At 43.0% G+C, this 25,750-nt stretch overlaps 1 protein-coding gene across 4 annotated transcripts in view; it reads right to left on the reverse strand.

Annotated features, from left to right (window-relative positions):
- Positions 1–1,149: 1,149 nt before the first annotated feature.
- The window catches only part of Lsm14a (LSM14A mRNA processing body assembly factor), a 45,761-nt gene continuing 21,160 nt past the window's right edge, over positions 1,150–25,750 (reverse strand). Inside the window, exons 4-11 of one of the 4 annotated variants that reach the window (XM_021641814.2) lie at positions 21,212–21,334; positions 15,548–15,724; positions 15,222–15,287; positions 10,591–10,773; positions 10,328–10,499; positions 8,156–8,387; positions 4,321–4,377; positions 1,150–2,462 (exon numbers count right to left, since the gene is read on the reverse strand). In XM_021641814.2, coding sequence (XP_021497489.1) covers positions 4,354–4,377; positions 8,156–8,387; positions 10,328–10,499; positions 10,591–10,773; positions 15,222–15,287; positions 15,548–15,724; positions 21,212–21,334 — 977 coding nt within the window. In that variant the 3' untranslated portion in view covers positions 1,150–2,462; positions 4,321–4,353. The remainder of the gene's footprint in view (positions 2,463–4,320; positions 4,378–8,155; positions 8,388–10,327; positions 10,500–10,590; positions 10,774–15,221; positions 15,288–15,547; positions 15,725–21,211; positions 21,335–25,750) is intronic. The other 3 variants (XM_021641824.2, XM_021641834.2, XM_060366714.1) reach the window with 3 other exon arrangements.

Raw genomic sequence — 25,750 nt, forward strand, 5'->3', positions numbered from 1 at the left:
GTGTTTGGGGAGTACTGTAGCTATCCCCATTGTGGACTTGGCAGCAGGGCCAGTGATGATGCTAGCTGATCAGTGTCCTGTGAGGTGTAGAGTCGTAGACTCACTAGAAAACCTCACAAGCGCAGCACGCGGGAGCCTACTGTAGAAAAAGCACTGGGCTGGGATGGGGAGCAGCTTAGTGGGTGCAGAGGGCTCTCCGAGCTGCATAAACCAGGCGTGGTGGCGCAGGGCTTACATGCCGGCAGGCTGCCGACCGCTCACCTGAGCTACAGCTGCAGCCCAAGTTTGGGATCTCCTGTCTGCCCACCCCATCCAGTGTTCCAGCGTGTCCTACGAATGGCTAGCCCTTTCTCCTCACGTCTGAGATCTTAACTGACGAGTGCTGACTCGAGCTCTCCTTGACCGTCTACGGTAAGAAGTCAGTGCTGGAAGGAGTTAGAGCTGACCTGCTTTGGCGTCAAAGCCTCGCTAGGGGAAGGTGCGCCGCAGGCACGCTGTGCTGCCAGTTATTACCTCCACAACGAGTGCCCCGTCAGTGACCTAGCGGGCTGGGAAGGAGTTCAGCCTGCACGACCGTGGAGAACTGGGCCCCGACATCCCAGCCTAGAGGGCTACCATATGTGCTTTGATGCTCACAGTAACTAAAAGTGTGTTCAATAACACCATCTGTGGCCCCCAAAAGGGTCACCTGCTCACATCCAGGCACACGGCGAACGATGGCTGCCAAGTTCTGGGGCTCAGCAATGAAACACAACTACAAAACATTTCTTGTTGATCTATACAAAAGATATAAAACTAAAAAAATAAACCATCCTTAAATGCTCCAGTTCTCCTACAGTGCAATTTCCAACACCTTTATCACTACTGAGTGTTTTTTTTTAAGATTTATTTTATCACTACTGAGTGTTTTTTTTTTAAGATTTATTTATTTATTACTTATGCAATGTGTGTTAGCATGTACACCTGCACGCCAGAAGAGGGAATCAGATTTCATGTTTAGATGGTTGTGAGCCACCATGTGGTTGCTGGGAATTGAACTCAGGACCTTTGGGAAGAGCAATCAGTGTTCTTATCCTCTGAGCCATCTCTCCAGCCCCCACTACTGAGTGTTTTAATGAGAGTTAACAAAAATCAGAATAGTTAAAAATATTTAAATCTTTGGATCCCTTTATTCCATGGCCTTTATTAAAAACACAAAGTGGCCAGATATTTTTTTGCTATAGCTTAAATATCAAAAAAGATTTATTAGTAATTTACAGTTAGCAACAACAGTGCACACGGGGCCGCAAGTGGGCCACTCCACAGACTGTTAGTGATGTTGACAGGCGCCAGCTGGTTCTGAAAACATCTTCCTGAAGTAGACAGGAGTCAGTGTCATCGCAACAGGATTCCAGGCATAGCAGGAGGAACAGGTCAATTGGTGCCTAGTTTTAATGTCTTAAAAAGGGGGAAAGTTATTTATTTGAAAATACAGCGAGGTACATTCTCATCTATGATTATTTACATTCATTCACTGAAAATATCTGTTATTTGAACAAATCCTGTGATTTGCTACAAAATGAAGTCCGTCCATACAGTATGCATGAATAATTTATCCTTTTTAGATAATGGAATAAAGTTATCAAATCTTCATGTGTGTTCCAAACATTAAAAAAGAAACCAAAAGCTGTAAGCCTGGAAAGCAAGGGGGCAAAGACCCACCCACAGCCTGCTCCTCAGCATCCCAACTTCTGCACGGACACGTGTGTTTGCCGACTTTAAAACGTTTATTCTTTAAAAAATTAGTTGCTTTTTATACAGCTATACAAAGTTCTTAATGTTTCTTTGGCAATGGAATATAATGGAATTTTACAACTATATAAAAAAGTTACCTTTGCCTAAGAAACAGTATTTACCTGTGTGTACATAGTTGACTGACAAAATTCTCTACCGTCCAGCACCCTAATTAAGTGTCGAAATAAACTACCTCATATTATAGGATCTTCAAAAAGAAAGATACAGACACGCGCACATGCACGCACACATACATACACACACATGCGCACATACACAACCTTCTGTGGCTCAAAACACAGTATCACGGCCTATCTGCAGGCAACTCGAAGTAATCGCTGAATACAATTAGTGATAAGAAAACTCCTTTCAATGATGAAAAAATACTTAGCAGTTCCATTTCGCAGACTTTAGTTCATCTCTACGCCAGGAATCACAGCCTCCGCTACTCCACATACACTTATACTTGTGTTTTAAGACGAGCCTTCCTGCCCCAAAGCAACTGCAATGCAGCTTTGAAATGAAGCAGAAAAACGAACAGACAGAACCCAGTGCTGGTGACAGACAGACAGCAACTTCTCTTCTTCATTCTTCACAAAGACTGAAAGCGCTTTCCAGGACCATGAAAGCTGGGAGTCACCCATTTTCAAAGGCTTGTTTGTAGACTATGCAGCAACTTTGTTGTCTTTCTAAAAAAAAAAGGGGGGGGGGCTCATTATCGAGACTTTCTTAGTTTGCTTAGGTTTATTTAGGTTCCTTAAATACACCCTTCCTCTCATTTTTTCACAGAAAAAAATACCCGTCTCACTGGTTTCTGGGAAACTGTTTTCAACTTTCTATATTTTATTTTTGTTTTTTTTGAGACAAGTTTCCTTGTGTAGCCTTGGCTGGCCTGGACTTGCTTTGTAGACCAGGCTGGCCTTGAACTCACAGAGATCTGCCTGCCTCTGCCTCTCCGAGCGCGGGAATCACAGGCCTCAGGCCCTGGGAAACTATTTTAACCGCCACATCCAACTATCTGCTCACTGTATTTTCTAGTCAGCAGCGGCTACAGCAGTGGCTGGCCTGATACGAAGGCAGGCTGCTCTCCAATAGGGGTACCCCACTACCTCTGGTTGCCGGAACAATTTAAATACAACTTATGTGAACTTTCACTTGGTCACTCATAAAAGTCTTTAGAAACAAGTTTTACAAAATCTCTGTATTGCTGAGACCTTTGACCAAGCAGTAGTAACCCAAAGGTAAAGTAGCACTTCTCTCTAACCCTGCACACTAGGAGAAGGCAGTGTTGCATTTAGAAATCTATTTTTTAAAAAATAACTTAAAATATTTATTTCTTACTTTTATTACTATCTATGTATTTGTGAAGGCACTGGATCCCCTGGAGCTGTGGGTCTCAGCTTGACACACTTGAGTGTTCTTCAAGAGCAGCAAGCATTCCCAACTGTTGAGCTCTCCAGCCCCCAGCAAATACCTCCTAAAAGGCTAGGTCAGCGGAGCCCTAGCCTAGCATCTCCACCACGTCAACTAACCGCAGTGGCACATGCCTCTAATCACAGCTCTATGGAGATGGAGGCAATACAAAATCTCTCTCATCCCTGGTTAGACAGTAGGCTCAATGCTATTTTAAGCCATATAAGACCAGCACCCATCCCCCAAATCTCTGCAAGCTAATAAAAATTAAAAAGCAAAACAAAACTCTTAAATTTGAAATAAGTTTGAAAAACAAATTTAACTGAGAAAATTAAAAACTAACCAATAAGAAAAGCAAACTAGTGCTGAAGGAGGCTCTAGTGAGATTAGCCCTAAACTCAGTTGGTTATAGTACTGAGCCCGGGGCTTCTGCTTCCTCTCAGACAAGTAGCTACCATATCCCTGCATTCTTGGGTCCTACATTCCCAGGTCTTCAGTGTGAGCCTCTCTCCCTCTCATTCTTATTCTCGTTATGCCCTAAACAACAGAGTATAACAATTACTATACTAGAGCCAGCATAGAGCCCCGGCAAAGCCTGGGTGAAGCCCCATGTTCAATCCCCAGCACCCACAAACAGGCAAGAGAATATGATGGGTTCTATGCAAACACAACCTTGTTTTGTAAAGGGACTTGAGCGTGCATGGATTTGGGGATTCATGGGGGAATCTTGGCGCCAATCCATTTAGACAGTGATGGCCACACTTTTTTTGTTTTTGTTTTTTTTTCTTCTTTTCTTTTTCGAGATAGGGCTTATCTGTGTAACAGCCCTAGCTGTCCTAGAACTCAAGAGATCCTCTTGCCTTTGCTTCCCAAGTGCTGGGGCTAAAGGTGTCCATCACCACATTCTTAACTCTTACTGATACACACCCCAGTGGTAAGACAGGTACTTCCTAGGTGAAAGCCATCCTCTGAGGGTAGGACAGCAAACTATTTTTGTACAGGGTCACTAGTGAACTGAAGCACATATGGCAGAGTACAAGTCGGCACAGGAACCAATCTAAAGATGAACCCTCTGTCCCCCGCTAAACCACCCTTCACACCTCCCAATTTCTTTCTTTCTTTTTCTTTTTTTACCTTTCAGAAAGCAGTATGACCAATCCAGACCTTTTAGGGTCCAAAAGCCGTGGTTTTCTGAAAGGTTAAAAAAAAAGATAGGAGAAAGAGAGGGAGAGAAAGGGGGTAAGGGGAGGGAGGAGAAAATAAAAGGGGAAGGAAAGAGACTGAGTCATTTCAGATTTTTTCCTCCATGCCCCCAAATTAAAAAGAAAAATGTTTGTGTGTGTGTGTGTATGCCTGTGCAAGGAGCTAGAGTTACAAGAAGCTATGGCACCGGTGCTGGCAATGAAACTTTGGAAGTGTACTGCGCACTTTTATCCACTGAGTCCAGCCCCCATTTCAGAGTCTCCAATGTCTCAGGACTCTCTTTGAAGAAACAAAGACTCAAGTATGCTGTCACCCACTAAGGTGACTGAAACCACTTTAAGTAGCATGAGATCCCAATCCACATATCCTCTTTCTCTAAAAAGATTAAAAAACAAACAAAACAAAATAAAAAACAGCACCGGACATAAAAGTTTGTATGTAAAACATTATTCTTAGTAAAAATTGGGGCAAAATTACGATCAGTGTGTGTCTGCCCTGGAACTAGAACCCTCTAAGTGTGAGCTCATAGCCAGATGCATGAACCTCTTGGGAGTTAGTCGCCTCACTCACAGGTGGAGTGGAGGACAGGCTCGGGCTGATTCTCCACGGTGCTTTCATCACTTCTGTTTCTGGTACAGCAGACCTGCTTACATCCCCACACTGACACCCACGCCAGTGTCCCAAGCACTAAACTTTAGGAGGGCTGCTGCGGCAGCCATGTCCACGCTGGAGGGGCAGCAAGGAGCCCTTGCTGCACAGCAAGACTCACTGTAATGTTTAAGGTAAAAGATGATGTGAGCTTAGACGGTATGACAGCTAATCCTCATGGTCAATTTGACAGGATTTAGAATCACCATGGAAACAAGCCCACGGGAACGGAATGTCTGTTTCTAAACGAGGGTGAGGTGTGAGGGTGAGGTGCACCATGCTATGGCCTGGACCTGAGCAGCAGCCCTCATCTGCCTTTGCCTCCCAGCTGCAGGGGCCAAGTAAGCAGCCACCTCAAGCACCTGTGGCCATGGCTTCCCTACCATGGCAGGCTGTGCCCTGAACTATGAGCCAAAGGGAAAAGGAACCCTTCCTACTGTAATTGCTTTTGTCAAGAATTTTGTCAGTGGGTTGTTATATAGTTGGCAGAGACCTCCCTCTCTCAGTCCCTGAGACAGGGTTTCTCTGTGTAGCCTTGGCTGGCCTGGACTTGCTTTGTAGACAAACTAGCCTCAAACTCACAGAGATCGGCTTGCCTCTGCCTCCCTGAGTGCTGGGATTTCCCAGCTGGCAGGGACATTTCAAACGAAAGCAGCAAGGTGCTTACATACTTCTACCCTGTGGATGGTTTACCAACCAGAGCACGGAGAACAGGAAAAGCAAGATCAGTCAAGGACACAAAGTAGGCAGAATCCAAGAAAGCCCAGTAGGAACAAAGTGTAAGACAAAGGACAACTGAAAACCGCCAGAGGACACGCTCACAAGAGGGAGTGAGAGTACTTGAGCAAGAAAGCACACGTGAGTGACTGAGTACACCAGCACACGCCCAGCAGCTCTCTCTCGAGCTCCTGAACACACTGTCTCTCATTGAGCACCGGGTCACAGCTTGGTTGAAGAGTGCTTGCCTAGCATGCGTGAGGCCCAGAGCTCAGGCCCTACCACACAAACCTGGGCATGGTGGCCCGCACCTGTAATTCCAGCACTTGGGAGGCACAGGCAGGAGGATGAGAGCTGGCTGTCGAGACTCTACCTCTGTGTGTTAAGACCCCCCCAGCAATCCCTAAACACTCCAGGCAGCACTGGGTCAGAAAAGGCAGGAAGGAGGGAAGAGGGAAGGAAGGCAGAAGTTATAAGTAAGAATGGAAGAAAGAGAAAACCCCTCTAAGATAGGACATTCAGGGTGCGCAACAAAAGCACGAGGCCAATGACTCTAGCAGAGGCAGAGGAGAGGGTGGCCCAACTGGCGACAAGGACTAGAAACAACACTAGATTTCTGACCAGGAGAGGGAAGCAGATTACAAAAAACAAACAAAAAACACAAACAAACAAAAAACCAAACAAACAAACCCCCCCCAAAACAAACAAACATAAAAATCTAAGAGTATTAAATAAACTAATACTGGACAATAATTTCATACATAAAAATCTAAGAGTATTAAATAAACTAATACTGGACAATAATTTCATACATCTTTAGTCCCAGAGTCAAGGGTCTGTGAGTTTGAGGCCAGTCTGGCCAACATAGTAAGTTTCAGGATAGCCACGGCTACATATTAAAACCCTGTCTCAAAAAAATAAAATAAAAAAGGAAAGAAAGAAAAACCTAAAGCCAGTGGCTAGTCACCAGTATCCACTATTCTACAGAGGTTAAACACTGGGTTCTGTATGTGGTCACTGGCAACTCTAAGAAGTCAGATGGGCAAGAGCAGCCTATGGTGTGAGGAACTCTGAGCTGGAGGGTCCTGTGTGCATGGCTGGGCACACACAGGAGCTAATGACTTGAGGCTAATTCTGAGCAGTCTTGGCACAGTATCCAAGACACTAAAATTAACATAGCCCGTCCAAAAGCCATGACAAGCAGTCTCCTTCCACACAGTCCCTTAACAGTGGCTAGCTATAAAAACTGGACAATGAAACTCCAGCCGGCAAATGTTTGCAACTGTCTTTTCCTATTCATCATGGAACTCTCTGTATAAAAGAATATTGCTCTTTTTTATTCTTTCCTTGTTAATAAACTAAGATATGCAAGATAGCTACAGTGCTGCCTTAACTAACAGGCCTACTAAATGAACAATGCACAAAAGCACACTACATAGAGCCACGGAATTCTCCCACTGCTGTTGGCGAATGCTAATATCCCAGAGGGCTCCCAGGAGCATGCCTTAATAAGAAAACAAGAGCCAAGTCAGTTCTCTACAAACCTATATTAAGAGCAGTGACTCAAGAGCCAACCTGCTAGGCTCAGTACTCAGTATCCTCCCTCTCTGCTTCTGTGACCTTGGATAGTTGTTTAATCTCTGTATGTTTCCTTTGTAAGCTCAGATAGGAATGGAGCCCTTCTCACAGAGCTGATGCGAGGCTTAACCAGGCTAGCGTGCGTGAGGAACATCAGTGCGTTATTCATTATATGCGAACGCCAACGCTCTCACATTCACAGGTTTGCTCTCTTCCGAGATTCTTTTGACATTGAAAGTGTAAAACTTAGTAACATGAAATAAAGGTGGTATCAGTCAGTTTCCTTATTGTACAGCTTTAGGGATCCTTACTGTGCTTCCTATAAAACATTTTTCTTTAAGAGGCAGAAAAAAGGTAACACCTACTCAGCTGCTGGCAGTTTATTCCTTTTTTGGGGGAGGGGATGCTTCAGAGATTTTAATGATTCCTGATTACCTAAACTAATGGCTCTAACAAAAAGGCAAACCCCACTGTCTTCTTACTCTTCCTTTCTCAGCTGGAAGAGCAGTCAGGCTACAGGCAGCTCTCCAGCTACTGCCCAGACTGATGCCGCTGTGACGTAGTCAACGCAGTACTCTTTCTTTGTTTCTGAGGTGTCTCAATATGTGTCCCTGGCTGCTTTGGAACTCAAAGATCCTCTAGCGCTGGGATTAACGGCATGTACCATCAAGCCTGGCTCTTTTCTATTCATTAGCCAAGAAATTACTGTTAAGTCAAAGTAAGTATTTTAATCATGTATATCTCCAAGAAGTTATAATTCTGCCAAAACGGACACCAGAAAAATGTTCTGAATGCCAAGGCCACACCATGCAGCTATACTTACCCTATATTCAAAATCGGCAAACTCCCTACCCCCACGACCGCCTCGGAATCCACCACGAAACCCCCGGGGGGCAGTGAAGGTCCCTCCTCGTCCGCTACTGCGTCCTCTCGCACCACGGAAGCCAAGGCCTCCTCTGCCGCGGTAGCCCCCACGGCCACGGTTTGGACGAAGTGGGATTCCAAACGTTTCAGCATTTAATCTTCTTTCTTCGGCCCAAGTTGGTCTCCTCTCTCTGTTATACAAGAGTGGATGAACATTAGTCTATCGACTCAAAAAAGTGCATTTCCCAGCAAATCTATGCAGCACTAATTCCTGATAAATGTAATTGATTTCTCAAGATAAAAAAAAAGAAAAAAGCAGTCAATCTAAACTCTTCCACGCTTTCATGGCATGCAAGCTATAAACACTCCTGTAGTATATTTTCACATGACTGGTTTTTTTCTAAAAAAAAAAAAAAAAAAAAAAAAAAAACTTATTTATTTATTATTTATACAGTTCCCTTCTAGCATGTATACCTACACACCAGAAGAGGGCATCAGATATCATTATAGATGGCTGTGAGCCACCATGTGGTTGCTGGGAAATGAACTCAGGACCTTTGGAAGGGCAGACTGTGCTCTCTTAACCATTGAACCATCTCTCCAGACAGAGGCTAGTTTCTTATAAATACAACTGATTGACTGTACTTGACCCTACAAATTTTCTGTGCAGCACAGAAAAGAGGACCAAGCCGGCAGGAAAGGCTTGGCTTAGAAAAGCTAGGCGATGGAGGACCTAGGATCCTAGCTCATACTCTGGACCTGATACAATTAGCCCCACAGTTACCCAGCCTAGTAGGCCTCAGGCCTGCCTATCCATGAAGGAATTGAAGCCAACGGTTGCCAGCAGTGGCAATCAGCTGCAGTCAGGGCAATGGTGAGGTGATGGGGCAGCAGACTCGGCAGCTCTTGACTCACTGTGCTGGGTCGTCTCTTTCTGACAATCTGGAAATTTTCTGGACTTTTTTTTAGTATAACATGTCAGAGTTTTTCTGCATGAGTCAATGCTGAAGAAATACTTTCCATTTGGGTCTGGTTTCATTTGAATTACAATGTAGACAAGTAACAGGAAGGTTAATATACTACATGACTATAATAGTATTTAGATGTGACTACATCTTTAAACAAAACTGTATCTTTTTTTTTTCCATTCTTTTTTCAGGACAGAATCCCCCACAATCCATGAACTAGTTATATAGCCAAGGGTGACTCTGTGCCCTTGGTCCTCCTGACTCTACTTCCACCCAAGTGCTGGGATTATAGGTTAGAGCCCATGACTCTTTTTCTTTTTTGTGGTACTAGGTCAAAATCTAGGGCCTTGTGTATGCCAGGAGGCATTCCTCCACTGAGCTACAACTTCAGTCTTTACTTCTTTTAAAGGAATATAATTTACATTGAGAAGAACAAAAAAAAAAAAAAAAAAAAAAAATCAGAAAGAAGGAGAGGAGGAGGACCTCCCCTATCAGTGGACTTGGGGAGAAGCATGCATGCAGAAAGAGGGAGAGGGTGGGACCGGGAGGGGAGGAGGGAGGGGCTTATGGGGGGATACAAAAGGAATAAAGTGTAATTAATAAAAGTTAAATAAAAAATTAAAAAGAAAAAAAAAAAGGAATATAATTTAAACTTCTGGGCTGGTGAGATGGCTCAAACAAAGGTGCTTCCCAGCAAGCTTCACATCTAGGTCCCGTCCCTGGAAAACCTCATGGTAGAGAGAGAACTGATTTCTGTAGGCGGTCCTCTGACCACCACACCTACTCTACAGAACGTGCACAAACACACACGTATGCATGCACACACAAAAAATTAAAAACTTTTCAATAGTAAATTATTTTAGCAAAAGAAAACATCACTAAAAAAAAAAAAAAAAAAACAAAACTGTGGGAGCTGGAGAGATGGCTTAACTATCTTGACTATTGTTAAGAGCACTGGCTACTCTTTCAGAAGACCTAGGTTCAATGCCAAGCCCCACATGATGGCTCACAACCATCTCCAGATTCAGTTCCAAGGATTTGATGGCCTTTTCTGGCCTCGTGGGTACTGAACGCACATGGTGTACAGACAGACACACATTCAGGCAAAACACCAATGTAATATACATAAAGTAAAAAGGAGTAAGTCTCATAAAAGACAGTACCTGTTATCATCACAAGAAATATTATCAAAGAAGGATTTAGTTTTGTCATAATAGCAGTTGGGCCCAAGCGGATCTTCTTCATCAGCATTCCCTTCACTGTTTTGAGTATCAATTCCAGAGTCTCCTTTATCTTCACCATTTATAGGTTTCTCCTGTTTCTCAAGTTTATCTTCTAATGAAAAACACGCAGGTTAAGACTCTTCCGTAAAACATCTTTAACTCACAGATAAAATTATTTCTTGAGTAGAACAATAAAAACTTACCTTTTAATTTAAGTTTATTATGAAACTCTCTGTCGATCTCCTCCTTGTTAAATTGTGCATTTGCACTTTCAAAGTCAAAGTCTTTCTCAAATTTCATTGGACCGTCTCGGCGGATACCAAACCTTCCCCTGCCACCTCGATGGCCTCCCCGTCCTCTCCTGGGAGCAGGAGGAGCACCTGGAACTATGTTAATAAAGAGTATTTGTAACAAACATTCAGTGTGTAGCAGCTGGTTTAGAACAGTACTGTGTCTTTTTTATGAAACAATCTACAATATAAATGTTTAAAGGTCTCTACTGTCCAGTATATATGTATTTTTACATAATTAAGAAATGGGGTGGGCCGAGAGACGGTTCAGTAATGAAAAACGCTGGACGCTCTTGCAGAACCTGGGTTTAATTCCCAACACTCACACGGTGGCTCCATTCAGAACTCCACATTCAGAACTCCAGTTCCAGGGAGTGACTGATCCTTCTTCTGATCTCTGCAGACATCAGGCATACAGCCGTACACACACATACATGCAGGCAAAACACGCATACACATAAAATAAAAATCTTAAAACAACAAAACTCTCAGAAATTGAGGCTAGGGAGATAGCTCAGTGGGTAAAAAAGCTGTTGCCAAGCCTGATGACCCAAATTTGATCCCTGGGGCCCGTATGGTGGGAAGAGACCAGACCTCCACATCTGTACTGTGCGCACTGACACAGCTATACAAGTAAAAACAAACAAAAACGCCTGCAAGTCATCCTCTGATCTCTACAGGTGCACCGTAGCATACATAGACAGATAAAAATGCGAAAAAGACACCAGAAAATTAAGTTGCTAAAAGTTAGTATGATAATGAGAAAGACCACAGAAAATATAATGCAATTTAATATAGCTGTTATACAGTTATATTTATGAAAACCACACAAGCAGATGTATAATCAGCAGATTTAGGACATTCTCCACTGTATGAACCTAGGCTCCAGAGGTACTATCTAGACTCGCACTCTCTCTCACACCCCAAGTGTCAGGCCCTTTGTGGAAAGGATAACAGGCAACAAGATGCACAATAAACAGCAACGTAAGTGAACACAATCAGCACAGACTGTAAGGTGGAAGGTGTTTTTCTCACAACTCAGATAAGACAACAGATGAGAAAAACAAAACAGAAAACCGACAACAGATGAGAAAAGCAAAAACAAAACAGAAAACCGACAACAGATGAGAAAAGCACTTCCTGAGTTCACCGTTCCCCGCTAACTGGCCCCACGGAGTTAAGTCTCCCTGAATCTACAGGACTTCAGTGAATCACTGAGATAAGATAAAACGGTACAAAGCAGCGAAAGTCAGAGTGAAAACTTGGGAACCCAAATACCCCACACATGTATGACTAAGAAAAACCGCCCAGAACCTGGAGCAGTGCTGGGTGCGAGCTTAACTTCAAAAGGTGCAGAGCACAAACTGGGTGACACACGACAAATCAGTGACTGCAGGGTGACAGGTCTGTAGAGCAGCATATTCAGACACTTACGTCTAGATGAGCAGGTCTTCAACACGCTCAACTGTATTATTAAAAGCAACAGTTACGTGCCAGGAAACAGAGCATGATTCGTCTTAAAGCTCTGCATGAAGAATACGTGTGTGTAAAATCCAAGGAGAACCCACAGAACAGTCACTGCTCTGCTAGCGACCCTTAGTGGTGGAGGAGGGAACCCAAGCTTTTAGTTTGTCTTGCTTTTGTGGTACCGGAGACTAAAGGCATTCTGGATGCCAAAGCAAGAAGCATCCTAGCATTTTACCACCAGAAAGAGCGGCGAGTTTGAAAGATACTGTTAAAACAAATTTAATTATTCCTTCACATATTGTTAAAATATTCACTGTTTTTATTTACGTGTGTGCATGTGTATGTGCCTGCAGAGTCAGGAGAGGGTGCTGGGTTCCCTGGGGCTGGGGTTGTGAGCCGGCAGCTGTGGTGCCAGGAGCCTAATCCTGCCTCTGCAGGAGCAGCAAGTGCTCTTGACTGCTGAGGCATTGCTCCAGCCCCTTACATAACTTCTGCATGACAAAAATGCGGCAATTATTGTGAGAAGAGAGTCACCTGTTTAAAGTGTAACAACTACTCCACAACACACAAAACAGCAACAAGCAACTACTCAGGAGGTGAAGGAGGTCCAGGCCACACAGAGCACACTCAAGTACAGGAGAAATAAGAGTGCTTAAAAATAGTACATCGACATTGGGCGGCAATAGTGCTTGCCTTTAATCTCAACAATTCGGAGGCAGAGGCCAGAGAATTTGAGGGCAGCCTGGTCTATAGAGCGAGTTCCAGGACAGCCCTGTACAGAGAAATTCTATTCCCCCATAACAAAACAAAAACAACTCTCCCCTCCACAAAGCACAATGGGATGTTTAATAATAAAAATAAATTCAAAGATTACTTTTTAATCCCCATCTAAATTAAGGACAGTAGTATGTTTCCTTTATGTTTTTTAACTTGGAACAGTTTTAGATTTTGTTTTCAATTAATAAATTGGAAATTAGAACAAATTAGCTTTTGAATACTAAATATTGCCAAAAAGTAAAACCTTATAAAATCAATAATCAAAAAAGAAAATGAAAAGTTCTTATACAAGCACTTCATTTAAAAAGGCACAAAGAGCTGCAGAGATGGCTCAGAGGTTAAGAGCGCTGGCTGTTCTTCCAAAGGTCCCAAGTTCAATTCCCAGCAACCACATGGTGGCTCACAACTTTCTATAGTGAGTTCTGGTGTCCTCTTCTGGCATGTAGGCAATACACGCAGAATACTGTATAAATACTAAATACATCTTTAAAAAATAATAAAAATAAAAAGGCACACAGGGGATGGAGGAACAGCTCAGAGGCCAAGAGCACAATTGCTTCAATGATGACTCGGGTTTGGTTCCCAGCACCTACATTAGGTGGCTCACAACTACCTGTAACTCCAGTTCCAGGGGATCCAACAGGCACGTGGTGTACACATATGCATATAGGCAAATATTCATACACATAATAAAAAAGCAAAAATTGTTGGGCTGTGTCTGATGGTACACTCTGGAGACAGAATCAGGGGTTGGAGGCCAGCCTTGATTGTGCAGTAATTCCCAGGCTAGCCTGGGCTTCAAGAGACTTTGCCTTAAAACAAAGAAAACCCAAACCTCTAGATTTAAACAGCTTTTTTAAAAACATAAACTTTATTAGATTTAGCAGGAAGCACCTTTATCCGATTAGCCATCTTGCTGGTGCCTTAGATACTTTTTTCTTAAGATTTTATTTATGGGCTGGAAACTGCTCAGAAGTGAGGAGCAGAGTGGCTGCCACCATCCACAGGGCAGCCCACAACTGTCAGTTAACTCCAATTCCAAGTGATCTGACCTCCTCTTCTGAAGCCTGTGAGCATCAGGCATGCATGCGGTAACCATACATACAAGCAGGCAAATACGCAACACACACACACACACACACACACACACACACACACACACACACACACACACACACACAAAAAGGGCTAAGGAGGCATTCCTGGGGGTAAAGCTAGCTCTCTTGCTATGCAACCACAAGGGCTGCAGTCCAGATGCCTAGCACCCCTTAAATGCTGGGAGGGTGCAGAAGCCTGCTTCTATGATCCCAGCTCTCAGGAGGCAGAGACAGGGATCAGCAAACTAGCTAGCCAAACTAGCCTAATTAACAGGCTCAGGGTTCAAGTGAGAAAACTTTCCTCAATAGACACATGATGAGGAGGGAGTGAAGAGGACAGCTGCCGCCAACCTCTGACCTCCATCTGCAAATGCCCATGTGGACGTAAGCACTAGGACCGAGTTCTGGAGACAGCTGGATCCGGAGCTCACCGCCCCGCCAGCCCAGGCAAGTCAATGAACTCCAGGTTCAGGGAGACTCTTACCTCAAAAATAAGGCGGTGGAGTGCGACCAGCGAAGACATCTAACACTGTCTTCCAGGCTCCACTCCCCTGTGCACATGTGTGTATTATGTACCTGCATGCACACATCCACAAGAACATGTACATACACACCAAACGCAAAAACAACCCTGAACCACCAAATAGAGTTCTTTCAGAAAAGCAGTATTTCAGGGAAACGATATTAAACGAAACACAGACATAAGAAAACGAAAAGCAAAGCACACCGTGATGTCACAGTCCATTTCCAGCTTCAGGCCCACCAGCAACAGCGGCACTCCTGCACACCAGGAAACAGGCCTGGCAGAGTTCGGGTAGCTGAAGCCCCCGCCTTACCTGTGTGTCACTGTGGCATGGATCTTCTGGCATGTATTCACACAGAGCCGGCACCAGTTTGCCACGTGCACACACTCACAGTCTTTGGTAGTTTATAATTCCTTTTTTTTTTTTTTAATAGCAAATATGCATCTTTGAAATGGCTTCCCTTATTGAGATCCACAGCACATGGCTTGCAGATCCAGGTAGCCACCAGCTGTGGTGGCACATGCCTTTAATCCCAGCACTTGGGAAGCAAAGTTCCAAGTCGTCCAGGGCTATAGAGGGAGGACCTGTCACAACCAACCAACCAACCAACCAACCAACCAACCAACCACAAAACTCACAAATCAAACAAACCCAAACCAACTAGATCCAGGTAACTTACCTACTTGCCTCTTGCTATCATTTCTGAGTTGCTCGTTTTCTGGCCTGGGGACTTTGTGTACTTCAGCTACAGAAAGAGACATGCAAAATGACAGATCAATTTAGAAGCTCTAACTAAAGACTTCTGTAAAGTTAAAATGGGAGAGATGACAAGACCTGCAATACAACACCCCCCACCACTCTGAATCTTCTTTGAAACACTGAACACTATTAAATGAAGTTCAGCTTAGACCTGCTAGCGCCATTCATATAAAGTAGCACTCTTGGTGAAATGAGGAGATGGAGAGTGATCAGTCAGTGCAGGAACAGGAAACAGCTCAGCTCTACCTCGCCTGTGCTCTTGGTTGTCTATTGCTTTCTGGCTGGTAGGTGGCAAAGGCCTGGCTGGTACAGGGCTCCTTCTCCCAACAGGTGCTGGAGCAGGTAAGTGGGCCGAGGCGGTCTGTACTGCTTGTTCCATGGTTGGACTTTTTCTCAAAGGGTCTAACTGAGGGCTTGATCGACCTAAAATGTAACCAAAAGATTAAAACTACCCTACCCTGGTTGCCAAAACCATCTAGACCTTGTAAAAATAAGTCTAGAATTTTATTCTGCCAATTCAAATCCTTAGCATAAAACTGAATTAATTTATTAGAACAGTGCTTAAACCTGGTTATCTTTAGTGGGGTGGTTACTAAACTAATGAAAAACAAATAACCCCTCCAAGCCCCAAAACAAACAAACAAAACCCCAAACCAATACCCTGCAGCCACAACCCCACAGTAACATACTGTTAAGACTTTATCCATGTTTTTACCCAGAATAGGAATATCAGCAAAGATCACACTGTAGGCGTGCCAAATGGAGGCTTTCCCACAGCTGCCACAGAATTATACTTACAGGTTCAGAATTTACTTATTTTATTTTATTTTTTTTTTTTGAGACAGGGTTTCTCAGTGTAGCCAGGGCTGTCCTGGACTTACTTTGTAGACCAGACCTTAAACTCACAGGGATACGCCTGCCTCTGCCTCCCAGAGTGCTGGGATTACAGAACCTCAGCTAGCTCATAGCTCAGGCTAGCCTTAAATTCCTGACCCTCTTGCCTCCATCACTCCAATGCTAGGATTCCAGGTGTTTACGTCCACACGAATGACTAAAGGATATAGTTCTTACGAGAATGTAAAGGATAATAAAACATGGCGGGTAGGTGGTTTTTAGAAGCCTTACATGTTTGGGTAATTAAATGTCATAATTAAAAAGCCAGCAAAAGGAATCCCTTCTGAGAAGTCCAGAGTAGTCACACCCCTCCCAACCATCTGAGAGCTCTCGCTTACGAAATCCCACGTTTCCCTTTAGGAGGTCAGAATGACATTAATTATGCCTATCATGCTTTTGGTTCCTGTAATGTTTGCTCTGAATTTCCAAAGAAACTTTTATTTCATGGTACTGTACCAAAATAAGAGAATTTTGCTTAAAAATTACCTTCATTTTGTTTAACAAACAAACCCCAGATATGCTTCTGCCTACATGTCTACCGGCTACATGTCTACATGTCAACTGGAGAGGAGGGTGAAAGCTGTGGCTGTGCAGTCTCAGGACCCTGGGGACAATTCTCCAGGTACCCTAAGTATGGAATCACAGTGTCTACATATTTCCAGACATCAAGGCAAGTTACTTCAGTGAAAAGATTAATTACCAGTGAAACACTGAAAACATACAGTTCTGTTAACAGAAACACTGTAAGTTTTCATTCTTTATGGTTATATTTTGGCTCACAAAAACATTATTAAGCATTGTCGGATATAGGAAAGGGTAAGATGCTCAGACTGGCACTGAACATGTGGACTCAAATGATCCTGCTGCCTCAGCTTCCAATGTAGGTGCCTATGCAGCTGACAAGAGACACAGACATATGTCACCATGCACTTTTCAAAGAGTTAAGTTTGTTTTCTTTTTTCTCCTCTTTAGATCAGGCCCTCACTAAGCAGAAAAAGCTGGCTTTGAACCCCTAATATTCCTGCATCAGCCTTCCATATGTTGGAATTAGAGGTGTGATCACCGCAGTTTCAAGTGTTAAGACTGAGAAAACCTGTTGCTACAGTTCATTTTATGATATTCTACCAAATGATCTTTCAACTTTCTAGTTCATCGCTGCTGTTCTGAGAAGCAGGCCTGTGGCTCTGAAGCAGTGCAGGAGTCAATGGACACAGGGAGTTACTGGCTCATTGGCTGTATAGTAAATTTCCTTTTCCTAACAACTTGCTAATCATGGTGTCAATTCTGCTACAAATAAGGAAACATGGTGCATACGAATATATGCACAAATAGAAATAACTTGAAATAATTTCAGTTAAATTAAAACAACACCCTTGAGTGATGATCAAATTTTTGTTTCTTCGTCTATTTGAGACAGAGTTTCTCTGTATAGTCCTGGCTGCTCTATAAGTAACTCTGTAGACCAGGCTAGCCTCAAACTCAGAGATAGGCCTGGCCTGCCTTTGCCTCCTGAGCGCTGGGGTTAGAGGTGTGTGTACACCCCTGACCAGCTGCCGATTATGTCCTTACCACAGTGTTAAAGAAAATCTACTGTATACTTGTGAAATTTAGAAACTTTACGATTTTCTGAGACAGTGTCTCTGTGCAGCCCTGGCTGAGCTGGAAGTAACAGGACCACAAGCCTCCACAGCCACAGCCTTGGGTTAGAAGTGAGCGCCACCACTCTCGGCTTTATTATTTTTGAAAAGGGTTTAATTTTTATGCTTTCACCATGCACCTGAATGAGTGCTTGAGAAGGCCAGGAGGGCGTCAGATGCCCCTCGAGTGGACTTCTGGTGGGGCTGAGCTGTTCTGTCTGATACAGGCACTTTGAGGAACTCTCTGATGTGGCGCCTGCTGAGCCACCTGTCCAGCCCATGAAATGCAAACATTTTAGTTGGTGAAATTGAAAAGATTTCTTATGCTTTCTGTGCTACAGCTTTATGTAAACCCATGTCAAAATTTAATAAAAATACTTCTGTTTTCAATACAAGGGAAGAAATCCAGCCTGTTTTTTGTTTTGTTTTTCTTTTCCTAAAACATTAGGCCCCAACGTCACTTACTGGAAATAACCAGCCTTTCTCTCACTATAACTTAATCTACAAATCTCTTGTTCTGTTTCTGTGGGTTTATTAAATTATTTATTTATTTATTTTTGAGGCAGGGCTTCTCTGTGTAGCCTTGGCTGTCCTGAAACTCACTCTGTAGACCAGGCTGGCCTTGAATTCACAGAGATCTGCCTGCCTCTGCCTCCCAAGTGTTGGGATTAAAGGTGTGTGCCACCACTGCCTGGCAATTGTTATATTTCTTAAAATATTTTATACAAAATTTCTATTTCTCATTATCAACGGCTGTTTCTTTTATCTCTATTATAGCATGTAGACTGTTTTAAGACAACTACTGACTTAAGAGTTTTTATGTGTTAGGAGTGTTTTGCCTATGTGTATGTAACCGCACATGTGTGCAGTGCCCTCAGAGGCCAGAGGAGGGCATGAGATTCTCTTGGAAATAAAGTTATATATAGTTGTGAGGCAGCATTGGGATGTTGGGAACTGAACCCAAGTCCTCTGCAAGAGGAGCACGTGTTTTTAAGAGAGCAGCAGTAAACAGGTATATATTTATATTAGTAAGAATTTCTGAATAACATTAAGTCTGATGTTGGCTACTGGTTAAGAAAGCTACCATTTACTAAGTAGTTGTATGGAAAACACTAAGCCAAGAGCACTGCATAGATTGTTCTGCCTGCATGTCTGCCTGCAGGCCAGAAGAGGGCACCAGATCTCACTACAGATGATTAAGAGCCACCAAGTGGTTGCTGGAAATTGAACTCAGACTTTTGAAGAACAGCCAGGGCACTTCACCTTTGATCCATCTCTCTAAGCTTGTTTGTTTGTTTTTAAGACAGGGTGTGGTGGTGTCAATAGGCTCTACCCCCATAGATTCATGTGTTTAAATACTTGGCCATAGGGAGTGGCACTATTAGGAGGTGTGGCCTTGTTGGAGTGAAAGTGGCCTTGAAGGAGGGAGGAAGTGTGTCACTGCCCCCCCCCCCCCCCGGGCGGCAGGCTTTGAGGTTTTACAAGCTTAAGCTCCACCCCATGTGGCATAGTCGTCTGCTGCCTGCAGCCTAGAATTTTGTGCTGGCGAGATGGCTCAGTGGTTAAGATACTGGCTCCTCCTCCAGAAGTCCTGAGTTCAATCCCAGGAACCACATAATGGCTAATAACTATCTACACTGGGGTCTGATGCCCTCTTCTGGTATGCAGGTGTAAATGCAGATAGAGCACTCATACACAAAATAAATAAAATCTTAAAAAGAGCAAAACAACAACAACCCCATAGAATTCTCAGCTCTTCCTTAGCACCACATGAACTTGTATACCATGTCTCCTGCTATGACAATAATGGAGTAAATCTCTGAAACTGTAAGCTAACCCCAATCAAATGTGTTCCTTTATGATTGCTGTGGTCATGGTGTTTCTACACAGCAACGAAACCCTAAGACACAGGTTTCACTATGTAGCCCTGGGTGTCCTGGAATTCACAGAGATCTGCCTGCTTCTACCTCCAGACTGCCAGAATTAAAGGCTTGAAATGTCATATTCCGCAAAAGTTGAATTTTTACAAGAAATCTGTTGATCACAAGGAAAAATTCCATTTCATAATTCAGGAGATTAAGGCTTTTTTGTTCAGTAAAGACAGAGCTTAAACATAAAATATAGCAAAACAACAAAGACACAAATATACATTTATATTAGCCTAGAAAAGTCTGAAAATGCATGTAACAAAATGTAAATATTGTCATTTACGGGAAACAAGATTATGGTTTTTTTAAAATTTTATGCTTCTATTTCCAAGTCATTTACAGAAAAGCCTTTAAAATGTTTAAAACTTTATGATACACATAGATATAGAATTAACTTTTTATTTTTAAATTACGTTTCTGTGTTTGGGTATGTGTAAGTATCCATGGGAACCAAAGATTATCAGCTTAGATCCTGCTGGAGCTGGCAGCAGGGGCAGTTCTGAGCTGTCCCCTGTTGGTGCTGGAAACCCAACTCAGATCCTCAGCAAGACTAAGTCCTTTTCACTGGGGCCACCTCTCCAGATCCACACTTACTAAGTCAACCAGCACATATGACACTGGCTTCAATTACTCTACGGCACAACAATAAAGCACACAGACTCTCCTTTTTGGCACTGGCTTAGATTTTGGTATTCAGCAGCTTCTCCCTGCAAGTGTCTCACCTTCATGCAGTGAATCCACCCTGCAGGACTGAACATAAAGCCAGGAGCCATCACACTGACTGTAGCAGTGGACACAGCAGATGGGACTGTGTGATTGAGGACCATCAGGTGGAGAACAGAATTTAAGCTTATTAAAGTATTAGTCTCTATGCGCTACAGCTTCTAATAGTTTAGATCTCAATTCTAACCTGAATTTTCAGAACCACAAGACGGTTCTTTTGTGGTGTTCACAGAGACAGATGGTTCTACATCCTGGGGGGTGTTAGGTAAGACTCAACAGCATGCACACCAACAGTTTATTTCTTTAAATGGTTTATCAAACTAATCTAGCATAATTCAACCTTCAATAGTGAGTTTGGGACTAATCTGATCAACTCCTTAAACAAAAAATGCTCATCATTTCAATTTCAATGTATAAAAAGTTTAAAAAGCAAAAAAATAAAAATAAAAAAAGCAGAAACCATTCAGCAAAACATTTACTATAATATAATAACCAGAAAAACAAAACAAAACAAAACAAAACAACCTTGAACCAGCCAGGTAAGTTGGCACACACCTGTAACCCCGGCACTCAGAAGGCTAAGGCAGGAATATACGGAGGTAGAGGCTAGCCTAAGAAAAGCAGTGAAACCCTTGTCTCAAAAACAAAATTTAAAGAACCAAACACCAATGATACATGGTGTTTATAAACCTTGAGAATGCCAGTACCTGACGGACAGAATAGTTTACCTTGGGCTAGCTGTGGTTTGACAGATCTTGTATCCTGTGTGAAGGCAGAACCAACTGCACTGCTCTGGGATAAAGTACCACTGTTTGATGCTTCTGTTCCGAAGGATGTCAAGGAGCTCCCAGCTTGAAAAGATTGAAAAAAGACCAGGATTTTATTGATGGTCTGGGTATCCACCCTGTACTTATAAAATTAATAGTCCTGAAAATGATACTAAACAATTTGGGAAATCTACAGTAATGTATGGTCAAAAAATGGCACTCTCTAGCCCTATCGCCTTTAAGCAAACAGGTTTTGGAACACATAAAAGAAACTGCAAAAAGAGGGACACAATCAAATGGTGAATAGTATAACTACATTAGACAGCAATCTTCAACTACTGTAACCTCTGCACAACAGGTGAGTCAGCAGATCCTTTGGTTAGTTTTCCACCATTTAAGGAAGTAGACTGTATTGAGAGTTTTGGTTTCTTTAAAAACTCAGTTATGTTATATAAACATGTTTTTTGTTTTAAGCCCAGGTGTGGCATATGGGGCTGCTTCAGACTGTTCGCAGTAGCAGACTATTTGCCTCAAGTGTGCTCTGAGACACGTATAATCTTTGCCAGCTGCAGACAGTTTAATTTTGGGAATAAATGGAGCCCAGGGAGGGACTGTGTGCTCAGAGGAAGAAGGCAGCTGCTCCCCCATGCTGCTCCTAGTTGCTGTTGCTGTCATTTGACAAGAAGTTGGAAATATCTTGAGGAGATGAAGATTGGGCTTGCTCCAAGGAACCCAACAACCCTAACCAGCAAGAAGCAGCCTAAAGGAACGATGCCCCCTTGCCCCTATAAACTCCTTTCTCTACCTGGTGTTGAGGTGTTGGAAAGGATTGGGTAAAGAAGGGAGGTAGAGTATAAGAACCCAAATAAAATAGCTAAAAAAGAATACGCCAACAGCAAACAACAGACTCTACCTGCAAAGCTTCCCATTCTGAAGGAGCTGTGCTAAGAAGAGTAGAAGGTACAGAGCTTGCTGCTGCCGAACTGACACTCCAGCAGGCAGCAGCAAGGTGGTAGGGCACACGCCCTCAAAGTAGCTGATGTTCACCTTGCCCAAGAGCAAGCTACATTCTGCCCGAAGCAGCTACAGAAGAGCAGAAATCATGAATAACAAAAATGATTTAAAAAACCCCAGTTCTCTGCTATACTTGTCACCAATCTTCTCTAATTCGTGTAGTGTAATGACTAGTTGATCCTTTAAAAAGCACTCTCTCAATATTCTATCTAGGAAGTTTGTTCCTGTATTTGAACAATCCCTATTTCATCTCTCATTTGTATACCACTCTATGATAGCAGTCAGAACAAGCTCTTACAAAATAAAAATATAATCACCTCATTATAGTGTTTGGGACTCTCTAATAGTTCCCAATGTCCCAAATTACTACCTCCATTTATAAAGGCCTGGTTACCAACTGGGCATGGTAGCAGACATCTTTAATCTCAGCACACAGGGAAGCAGAGGCAGGTGGATCTCTGTGAGTTCGAGGCCAGCCTGCTCTACAAAGCGAATCGAGGATAGCCAGAGAAACCCTGTCTCGAAGAACAAAACAAAAGCCCCGGCTCCCTGCCCCGCTGCTCACATCACTTTGTGTACGTGGACCTATGAACTGCAGGCTACACTTTGCTCTTCCACTGCAATCTGTTCATTTACAGGGTGGTCTGCTCCAGCTTTTCCAACTACTTCTAACCACTTCAGCCACGGTACTGCCTCCTCCTAATTTGATGAATTCTGCTCTTCAAATCCCCTGAAAACGGACCATCAGAATGTAGCAGGGCCTCACACACTGAAGCACTCACCCTCCCTGGCACATCCCAGTCCGCTCTGGAAGACCAAACATCACCCCCACAAATCCTGGGAATGTAGTGAGCATTTTTAAAGAGCCTGCTGTGCTCTTGGGCAAGGTGAACATCAGCTACTTTGAGGGCGTGTGCCCTCACCACCTTGCTGCTGCCTGCTGGAGTGCCTGGTAGCAGCAAACTCTACCTTCTACTCTGCTCACACCTCCTGCTCCTTGACTCAGTTCTGCTACTGATTGCATGTCTGCAACCTTCTCCAAACAATCTATTATCAATACTATTATTAGTGACAATGTCTTGCTACGTAGGCCAGGCTAGCCTTCGTCACTCAGCTTTCCAGGTACTGGGGTAAGAGGCACAAGCCACAACTGCCTCCCAGATCACTTTTTCTCCACGGTTTAAAAAGGGGTGAATCTAGTCTGTGTTCTCCGTGGAGACACTCAGCTGCTACAGCACTGTTAAAATGGTGATTATTTCCACTGAGCTGCACCGGCACCTTCCTGGTAAAGTCAGTATTTGGGCGGATCTTCTTCTAGTCTCTATTTTTACTTACCCATACTTGTCTATCTTTATGCCAATAATCCACAGCTCTAAATATTCTTTCTATCTTTGTAAGTCCTAAAATTGGATGGTATAGACCTCAAACTTTTAAAAACACTGATGGGACTTTGACTTGGCCCTGAAGAGAGCACTGTCACCTGAAATGTTTGACTTGTAATCCACAAGCATAGATTAGCTGTTTCCCTGTAGCTTTGGTCTCTTAGCAGTTCTGTAGTTCTCTCTGAACAGAACCTTACCTCAACTTCAGCATTCATGCTGTCTCAGCACCCTGGACTCTTCCCACAACATACCAATACAGCCTATTTTCAGATGCCCAAAACTGACTCCTGGCCCTTCATTGTTAAATGTCCCCGTAAAGCACACGGGCAGTTTGGTCCATCTCCAGTGAGAAGAACCAGCACAGAAGTTCTAAGGCATCTTTCATCCCTGGGTCCAGGGTGAATTCTTGGCACTACTACTGTAAGCAGTATTGTGTTACATATTTCAATACCCCATTCAGATCAGGCACCAGGCAAATGTGTTCTGCATGTGGTCTTTGTGATCTCATCTTTGATCTGTTACTGACCAACTAGTCAGCACCATTTCAAGTTATTTATTCATTCAAATTATCTTTATTAATTCCAAATTTATTTCTTTTGGCTTGAGAAGATACTATATATAATTTAATGTAACTTGCCCATAACCCCTGATAGGATCAACAGTTGCAGAGAACCAACATTCTGCAAAAGGCTAGCACACATTTAGCATTTATTTCCTTATTTTTTTGAGAGAGTGTCTCATCATGCGGTTCTGGCTGTCCTGGAATTCACTATGTAGACCAGGCTGGACTTGATGTCACAAATACTTACCTGCCTCTACCTTCCAGGTGCTAGCATCAAAGGTGTGTGCCACCATGTCCTGCCACTATTTAGGATTGTTATACAATTCTAAGTAACTGACCACTCTATCAAATGAATACTCTGACAGCAGCTGTGGCCTTTATGTGCTTTGTTTAGTATATATGACAGTTCTTTTTCATTGTCTTTTTTTCTATTCTAAGTAATTAAAAATTAATCTATGTAGGAGACTGGAGATGGCTCAGCAGTTGAGAAGAGCAGATATTACTCTGGTAGAGGACCTGAATTCAGCTCCCAGCCCCCATGTCAGGCGGCTCACAACTGTCTGTAACTCCAGTTCCAAGGGATTCAATATAATTTTTTGAACACCCCCCCTTCCAAATAGAACAATTCTTTAAAATATTTCTATTTAACACTGGGGACTTAAGAGAACCATCAGACAGCTGGTTGATTAACCAACTAAAATGGAAGCATCTGCCTATAACAGCACTGAACTTCGGCATACTACTGCATACCAGCAAACCATCTTAAATTAGTTCTGTTGAACTCATCAACTGGGGTAAACAATGGAAGGAATCCAATTGTGCCCATGTTCTTTATTTTAACCTTTGCTGTACAAAATAAGTAGTAAGGCTCTGGGGGTGTAGCTTAATTATCTACTGCTTGTCCTACAAGTATGAGGCTGTGGGGCTGAACCTGGTTAAAGGCAGGGGTGCTGGTTAGTTTATGACTCCCAAGTCTAGTCCCTTATCTGCCCTAGCAATATACTCCTACCTCAGTAACAATGTCTGCTCTTCAGTAACAATGGGCAAGCTGTTTTGATGCTTTATTTATTGTGGGATACTTAATTTTTTTTGAAGATCTACAAATTAAGGTCAATAATGATTCATTTCTGTATGAACAGTCCTGCAAGAATGGTTTCAGCATCAGCTTACAAAGACAACGCTTAAAGAAAAAGTCTACCTAGTACATTACATTTTCTTTTTTTTTTTTTAAAGATTTATTTATTATTTATACAACATCCTGCCTGCACACTAGATCTTACTATAGATGGTTGTGAGCCACCATGTGGTTGCTGGGAATTGAACTCAGGACCTTTGGAAGAACAGTGAGTGTTCTTAACCTCTGAGCCATCTCTCCAGCCCCAGTACATTACATTTTCAGTGTATCCAGTTCCTCATGATTTGCCAAAAGCATGTTCTGAGTTTCTGCCAAATTGATAGTAGAGAAAAGGTATCTTAGCGTGATTTATTTATTTTTTGATTCCTATTTATCACAAGCTAGCCTCAAATACTTCACGTTTGTAT

This window comes from Meriones unguiculatus, chromosome 14 (genome assembly GCF_030254825.1).
Source record: "Meriones unguiculatus strain TT.TT164.6M chromosome 14, Bangor_MerUng_6.1, whole genome shotgun sequence".
Taxonomy (NCBI): domain Eukaryota; kingdom Metazoa; phylum Chordata; class Mammalia; order Rodentia; family Muridae; genus Meriones; species Meriones unguiculatus.